Source organism: Sinocyclocheilus grahami, unplaced genomic scaffold, assembly GCF_001515645.1.
Source record: "Sinocyclocheilus grahami isolate Dianchi unplaced genomic scaffold, SAMN03320097.WGS_v1.1 scaffold163.1, whole genome shotgun sequence".
In the NCBI taxonomy this organism is placed as follows: domain Eukaryota; kingdom Metazoa; phylum Chordata; class Actinopteri; order Cypriniformes; family Cyprinidae; genus Sinocyclocheilus; species Sinocyclocheilus grahami.
The window spans coordinates 1,130,896-1,139,592 of record NW_015505342.1 but is presented as its reverse complement, the minus strand read 5'-3'; the positions used below and the strand labels follow the sequence as shown (position 1 = coordinate 1,139,592).

The following is an 8,697-nucleotide window of genomic DNA, read 5'->3' as shown; positions in this document are numbered from 1 at the left end:
TATGTATGTGTATATATATATGTATGTGTGTATGTATGTGTATATATATATGTATGTGTGTATGTATGTGTATATATATGTATGTGTGTGTATATGTATGTGTGTGTATATATATACAGTGGTGTGAAAAGGTTTTTGCCCCCTTTCTGTTTATGTATATATATGTATGTTTGTCCCACATTGAATAGTGTATGTATATATTTTTTTATTTATTTCCCAGAGCTTCTCTTTGTCATGGACTTCCCACCAAGCAAGAGACAGAAAGGTCATCAGGTCACAGCTGAACCCGACCCGTTTGACGATGACATTGATTTCACGCAGGATGACCTGGAGCAGATTGACACCATCGCGTCCCAGGCCATCACAGGAGACGGCCAGAACAGTGGGTCAAAGAGAACGTTCGCTTCTGTGTTCACTTGCGCTGATGAGCGAAGCGAAGCATCTGTGAGATCCGGCCGGAAAACATTTGCCATCGGAGATGGCTGCAGCGGCAGCAACACGTATAAGGATAAAGAACCTCAAAGAAAAGATGTGTTTGGTTAGTATAAGACACTTTGGATTCACATTCCACAAGTCCTTTCTCAAACACTGCCACATCTGCTTTTGAACCGAGCGTTTTTGTAATATTCCCACTGTTCTTTGCATAGCTCATTTCTGCATTATATGAATAGGTTAAACTAGAAATTTAACAAGTTTGTGTGTGCTATGTCTCTCACAGCAGATTTATAGTAATAACAACAATAATAATAATAAAAAGTTATTATTTATTTCATTTGTGCAGTGTATGGTTTTATTTTGCATCTCAGTGGATTTATAGTATTAATAATAACTATATAAGATAAATAAAATAAAATGTGAAGATATGATTAAATGTAATAATTCCTATTTAATTTAATAACAAACAAAAACAAATATAACAAACATTTTAAATCAGAAAATCCAGTAAAATATATAAAAAATTTTGTTATTTAAATCAATATTATGTTCATTCTTATCAAATTAAATATTATTGTTTTTAATAATTATCATTATTATTCTTTGAAATATTTTTCAAAGTCAGAGTTTAAATTCTTTGCATATTTCATTTTTGCTTAGTTGGGACTCTGGAATGGTTAAACTACAAATTTAAGTTTGTGTGTGTAAATCTGGATCTCTCACAGTGGATTTATAGTAATAATATTAATAATAATAATTAAGATTTAATTATGTTTACGAAGAGATAATGAGATTTAATTTAATAATACTTTATTTTATTTAATATTAAGTTTTTTATATATAATTATTATTATTATTGAATTTTAAAAAAAGTCTTATTGCCACATTTCTTTGCTTATTTCATTTTTGCATTGTATGGGCTCTAGATGGGTTAAACTAGAAATTTAACAAGTATGTATGTGTAATTTTGCGTCTATCTCAACAGATGGCCATTCCAGTAAAGATGGAGAAGATCTGTACTACAAGCAGTTAGAGCAACAGCAAGCAGACCTGAAGAAAAAGGTGTGTTCTTCAACACAACACGCCGTTCATTTGGGTGGTTCATTGTAGTTTGCAGAAAAGTACTTTTATTTGCTCTCATAGAGGCCCCATTATAGCTATTTATTCCTGAATTCCACTTTTTAGGCAATGATTCTGACACTAAAATATGAAGGTATTTTTGGTGCAAAACAACTGAGTGTCCGTTACAGCTTTGCTAGAAAAAGCATCCAAGAAAAAAATATATATGTAAGAAAACATTCTACAAGCGTGCCAATCTCATTGCAAGAATTCACAAACTGATTTGCGGATGCACAAAACTCGTCTGTGACTTCACATTTTTGATGCAGGTGTGTGAATGTGTTTTGCACCATATTCACTGCAGCAATAGTAGCAAAACTTGTGAGCGTACGAGTTTCTTGATTTGTGATTCGTAGAATATGATTTATGCACCTGCAGTGAAGGATTCAAGAACGTGTAACTGTTGTGTTGTGTTTGTGGGAGAGAAAAAAATATCTACAAGTATGCAACTTTTGTCTGTGACTTCAGATTTACTGATACACATGTGTGGCTATTCTCTACAACTACAAATTCCGCTGTCACGGTCACTCAGTTGTTTTGCACCAAAAATACCTTCATACTAAAACAGTCATCATTTTAGTTTTTCATGACTCTTGTCTGCATTTCTGTTCACACTCAGCTGAAGGAGGTAGAGGAGGAGATCCTGATGAAGAACGGAGAGATCCGAGTCTTGCGTGACTCCCTGAAACTGGCCAACCAGGAGAAGGAGCAGCAGCGGCAGAGCCAGCTCGCCCTGGAGAAAGAGAAAGCTCACGCTCGGAGCGAACACGAGAAGGAGCTGTCCAGGAAGGTACGGCACACGAGTTTGACTGACAGCCTCGCAGACCTGGATAGGATTGGGCTGATGAATCGGTTCGTATGAGCTCATGGCGTGTAACGAAATGCTTGTTTCGCTGCAGGTGCAGTCGCTGCAGTCAGAGTTGCACTTTAAAGAAGCCGAGATGAATGAAATGAGAGGGAAACTTCAGAGCATTGAGCGCGGAGGAAAGCAGCCTGGCACTCCTGCACGAAACATGTAAATGCAGCATTCCTTTTTGTTTGAGAAACTGGTAATGAGAGACAGTTGTTCTGTGGTCTGCACTGACTGGTACAACATTTTGTTCATTTATGCATGTCTTTTTTTTGTTCATATAAACACGTCTCTTTGCATGCACTCCACAGTGCATCATGTTACGTTGTTTGTTTGTTACTAAGTAAGTTTTATTCAATTACACGGTACTAAATATTTCAATAATAATATCAATAATTGTTATTATAATAATTATTGTACAGAATAAGTAATAGTAATACTTCATTATTTTTTCATAACAGCAAATATTAATTGTGATCATACTATACTAAAAATATTTATTATTATTATTATTATTATTAAAAAACAAGTATTAGAAATAATAAATAATAACAATGATTTTATTTAATAATAACAACAATGGTATTAGTAGTATTAATATTATTCTCAATAATAATAAAAATATATTACGTGATTATAAAAAGCAATAATTTTATTGATTAATATTTTATTGTTATTATTATTAAATTGATAGTAATACAATTCATTTTTAATAACAACATGAATAATAGTAGTAATAATAATCATTCTTATTGTATTTATTATTATTTTTAAATAAGTAAACATAATACTTTTAAATATAATATAAAAAAATATAAATGTTATTGTTAAACGGTGTAATATTAAGTGTTACTATTGCTTATTTTTATAATAATAATATTAATTACTAGTCTTATTGTTATTAAAAGTATAGGTATTACTGTTTTTATATATAATATTACAATTCATATTAATTATTATTAATACCTTGTTTATTTATTGACAGGTTAGAAGTTTCTTGAAAACTGATCTAGACAAATATGAGTTGATTTGTGTGGTGTTGTTGTTGTGTTAACAGTCTTCACTCTCCTGCGAGTCGAGCGTTCATGACTAAAGAACATTTCTCAGCCGAATTCTCCAAGAAAACATCTCCTGTTAAAAAAGCACATTTATTAGAGGGTATGAATTATTGTCTTCTATGCTTATGCACATTTCCTGTCTGCAGATGGGTTTACATTGCCATTCAGTCCCTTAATATTGCATTTTCAAAATCTGTCAGATGGTAAACCAGCTCAGTCCAAACGTTCCCTCGCAGAGGAGCCGCGATCGGACCGAACCCTCAGAGCCGATCACCAACAGGAAGGTAACCGCTGATCAGATGTCTTGCATGTATCTTCTTGTTTCTGTTATCTCAGTGTGTTGTGTTGATGTTGTGGTTTGTTACACTGTAGGGTGTGTGTTACTGAACCTGCTGCTGCAGCAGCCGCTGGATCCGAGCACTTTGGGTCTGTGTCACCTGCTGTCCATCAGTCCTGACGCTCTGCCAAACGTCCTGTCACAGCACGGCTACGTCAGCCCGTAAGCCTTAACAAGCCCCGCCCACTGGGAGGAGCACCCGAATGAAACACATAACACTTCTGATTTTATTTGTGTGTGTGTGTCCTGAATGTCCCGAAACATGAGAAACCTACTGTAAACATTGGCTTCCACTACATACAACTGTTTGTTTTGAGAAATCATCGGCCCGCTTTTACAACATTAATCATACAATAATTCCATTGCGTCATTTGTAAATATTGGTATTTCCCAATGGAACGTTTGAGCAATGTCAACTTTTGAACCGTTGATCAAATATATACGGTTCATTAAGAACACCAGCTTCACATTCATTTTAGAAGAAAACAAAAAAGCTTTTAAAGACGTCTTTTTTAAAAGACATTTTAAATTGACATTTGCTGGTTTTTTTATATATATATTTTTTTATATGTATATTATACATTTTTTATTTTATTATTTATTAAATAGTGTAGAATATTGAATTGATAACAACAGTAATAACATTGTAGTTGTATTATTATTATTTTTTATTGCTAGTGGTAGTAGTATTAGCAGTATTTGCTTTTTTTGCATTTTTTAAATATTCAATTTGTTGCATTAATTTTTAAACTAAATATAGAAGATTGTGTTCATTCTTATTATTAATTATAATTATGGTTTTACATGATATATGCTTTTTGCGTTTTTAAAATGGTAAAATATATTATTTTATTATTTATTAGTAAATTACATATATTGTTAATAATAATTATTATTATTATTAGTGATAATTTTACATCATGGCATTTGCTTTTTTACATTTTCAAAGTGTATTTTATTATTAATTTAAATATGGTATTGGTAATACCTATTCAGCTATTGAGTTGATAACTATATATGACTTGTAAAATATTTTTTATTTATTATTACAATTAAATATAAAAAAATATATTATTGTTATCATTATTATTAACAACAACCATAATAATTTATTAATTTCTTAAAGTAAAAACTATGAAAACCTAGAAATATGAGGGAAAACCTGTGATTTTTAAGCCTGGAAACTTGTGAAAATTAAAAAAACACCCATGTTTGAATAACTATTAGCATATTATATTATACTATAGCATGTAGTATATAGTATAACTATTTCTTCAATTTTTACTTTTATTGCATCTTTCAATATCTGAAATATTGTGAATAAGAGTTTTTTTTCCCCCCTCTTTCTTCAGGGAATCGTTGTCGACTTCCAGCTCGTCCTCCACAGAACTCAGATCATTTCATCGTCCTCAAGCTCGATTTCACCAGCTGCAAAATCTGGCCATGTCTGCTCTGACCGCATTAGCTCTCCATCACCCTGACAGTGTCCCACATAACCCAGATGCTGCTCTCCAACCCTCCCAGCGCTCCTGTCCAGCCGCGGCACACTTCCTCCCCCTGCTCACCTTCCACATCAGCACATACTGCCAGTCTCTGGAGACAGTGGAGAGCTCAGCAAAGACCTCGCTCCACGGCAGCTCACTGTCGGGTTCGTCCGACTCCAGCCTGACCTCGAGTCTGGAGGAGTCTCTCGGCGGTCAGGAGGAGTTTGCCCTGGCCGCCCTGAAAGCGCTCTATCACATAGTGTGCTATAGCAGCGAGGCTCTGGAGGTGGTTTTGTGCCATCAGGAGGACGTGAAGCGGCCGCAGGGTTCGAAACATCTCCTCAGCGCCTCTGAACATCTGAACGGGGACACGCAGACACAGCTGCCTCTTCTCAGGAGGATCCTACAGCTGGCGGATCCTGCCTTCATTACCGCCGCTGGCCAGAGGGAGGCGCTAGTGAGCACTAGCTTGAAGACTCTTAGTATGCTGGCCGAGAGAGCGCAGGACAACCAGCTCTTGAGGTTTAGTATCATTCATATACTGTTATAGTTTTCGTTAATATTTTAAATTAGATTTTATTTTTATGTTTTCTGTTTTAGGTTTAATTTTAGTTAAAGTTTTAGTAATTTTGTTGTGTGTTTTTGTCATTTTTATTAGCTTTTTATGATGTCTGTATAGTTTTTTTTTTTTTATATTATATATTATTTACTATTTATTAGTTTTAGTTTTCATTTTTTGAGTACTTAAAATTAAGCTAAACAAAAATGAGAAATGTTGCTTTGGTAACTACCTAAAACAAGTTTAGATTTTTCTATAGATTTTATATTATTTCAATTAATACTTATTTTATTTTTAGTAATGAAAGTTTTTTTTTATTTTTATGGTTTACATTTTAGTTTAAGATAATATCTATTTAAAAACAAAATATCCAATGAGAAACTATTACAATAGCACTAGATTTCATTTCAGTTCTTTGGTTTTGGATTGAATTAGCTTCTACAATGTAGTGTTCTCAATTTATATCCATTTTTAGTATGACAAATGGATCATAAGTAATATCAGTCACAATTTATACCATCTTGATTATTTGCCTAGACTGTGTAATATTAGACAAAATTGGATTAAATAGAAACATAATTTTTTATGCAGTAAAACTGTAAGCATGCCAAATGAAACAATGTAGTGAAGTCAATAATGTGGCATCCTTCTCTTTGACGTGTTGCACGCTGTAAACTGATACTGTATTGTATTTCACATGCAATTTTGAAAAACAGTCTGCAGAACAAGTTTCAGTCCTCCGAAGAATGCATTTGTCATCTGCATGAGTCATTGAGGCAGCCTTATTTCAGAAAAGCAACTATTATATTCTAAAGTAAGAAATAAATCACAGTAATTTATGCCTCGCATGGAATAACAGTTCATTTTATGATGATTACTTCAAAAATTAGACATCCTTGATGCCGTATGAGACCAACAGATGTGACCTCTGGAGGGACAGCTAGTATATACTAGTATGTAGTACAGTAGCTAGTATTCCATTTCAAACAAAGCCAGTGTTTTCTTTTCTTTTTAAAATATTACTATTATTATTATAGTAATTACTTGTATTTGTTTATTTCATTTTTTATTTAAGTACATAATAATAATAATAATGATGATAATAATTAAACTGCTGTCTCATTTCTCAAATGTAGACTCCAGGTGGTGATGTCAAGTCAAGTGTTGTCTAAATGTCTGACTCAGGAGACGTCCTACAGAATAGTCCGTCTGTCTGTGAGATTTCTGTCGTTTATCATCTATAATGAAGACATGGCCACTAAACTCTGCTCACATGAATGTAAGTATCTTTCAGTGCTCCATTGATCATCTTCTGCTGGCATGATTTTACACGAACCCTCCCTCTTCCCCCCAGATCCATGTCCTTTTCTCAAAATATTCCAGTACGTCACATCTAGACCGGATAAATCCGCTTCTGAGGATGTGTGGAGTCGTTTAGAACTTGAGGTGATTATCCTGTAATATTTCATTTGAAATCGATTACATAAAAATAGTATTGAAAATCTGATTCGTTTGTAAACAGGTCATCCGGTTATTAACCAAACTGTTCACACAGAAGACAGGGACATGGCCGGCTTTGTGTGAATCATCCTGCCAGTGTATTAATGAGGTTTGATTCAGGCATACCTTCAGAAAACACTTTTTACCCTCACTATCTGTTAGTTTTGAAGCAAAACCACCCAAGAATATAATTAGTTTTTTGCAAATAAGACGACAAAATGTCTATAGAAGCACAATGGGAAATTATGATTGTTTATAGGGGTGTTCAAAACAAATGACACTAAATAGCTGCTGATATGTCTGGTACTGACCACACAATACATTTTAATTCCTCCTCAGGTGGTGCGGACGGTCGTTGTGGTTTTACACAGACAATGGCTGAAAACAAAAGGCAGAGGAAGTCAAACGGTGGGTCATCGGAGCTGGACGAGTCCTGGATTGCAGGTACTGCGAGAAGCTCTGATGGTACTGCACTGGCTGCTGTTGAAGGACTCGTCTTTTTCCGAACACTGTCTGGAAGTCCTGCACATGTACGATCAGGTCATTCCCGCCATCAGAGACACCTTCCGGCTGGTCCCAGATCTGTCCGAGAGCGAAGGTGAGTTTGTGTTAGGGCTGGGCGGTATATCGAGTTTGTACGATATATCGATATTTTCTTTATAAGCGATTCGATATGAGGCAATACCGTTTATATCGATATACAGTAGTTTGATACGAGCGCATCTGAAAATATAGCGGAGAAAGTGCATAATCCAGTTTGTTCTAAACATGTGACAAGCTTCATATTAAGGCCTTTAAAAACTGGTAAGACATAGTTTGTAGTTTTGTTTTGCATATTAGTTTAAGCGGCTCGGCCCGTCATATGCTCTGACAGAAAGGCTGATTAGACAGATTTGTAGTTGGACAATAAATGTGACATGTAGAATTTTAAACCTAGAAGTCTATTTTTATGATAGCACTGACTGTAACGTGACTGTAATGGAATAATCAAAATAGCCTAACAACACAACTCTGCGCTTTTGTTCTTATTTATTTTCATGTGTAGTTTAGTGAATTTAACTTCTGCTTTAAAAGCCTTATTTTAGTTTTTAGATTGCAGTGTTACAATGATATAATGAAATGTGATTTTAAACCCTTTTTTGCACATAATATAAAGGCTTACATGGTTACGTTCACTTTATTTGTTTTCATAGCCTTTAATATCTATTGTTTTGTTGGACAACATTGGGTGGTAAGTGAAAAATATATAACACAGATTTTTTTTTATCCAAAAACGAAAATACCGAGATATATACCGTGTATCGCAAATTGGCCAAAAAATACAGAGATGTGAATTTTTGCCCATATCGCCCAGC

The 8,697-nt window shown here is 34.2% G+C and overlaps 1 protein-coding gene across 1 annotated transcript in view; it reads left to right on the top strand.

Moving 5' to 3' along the window:
* Positions 1-8,697, top strand: part of atrip (ATR interacting protein) — a 20,069-nt gene that overhangs the window by 521 nt on the left and 10,851 nt on the right. The window contains exons 2-13 of the mRNA XM_016282677.1: positions 221-538; positions 1,421-1,497; positions 2,174-2,344; positions 2,454-2,569; positions 3,462-3,562; positions 3,663-3,746; positions 3,835-3,961; positions 5,152-5,805; positions 6,979-7,121; positions 7,197-7,288; positions 7,365-7,451; positions 7,682-7,964. Of these exons, the coding sequence (XP_016138163.1) occupies positions 235-538; positions 1,421-1,497; positions 2,174-2,344; positions 2,454-2,569; positions 3,462-3,562; positions 3,663-3,746; positions 3,835-3,961; positions 5,152-5,805; positions 6,979-7,121; positions 7,197-7,288; positions 7,365-7,451; positions 7,682-7,964 (2,239 nt within the window). The 5' untranslated portion in view covers positions 221-234. The remainder of the gene's footprint in view (positions 1-220; positions 539-1,420; positions 1,498-2,173; positions 2,345-2,453; positions 2,570-3,461; positions 3,563-3,662; positions 3,747-3,834; positions 3,962-5,151; positions 5,806-6,978; positions 7,122-7,196; positions 7,289-7,364; positions 7,452-7,681; positions 7,965-8,697) is intronic.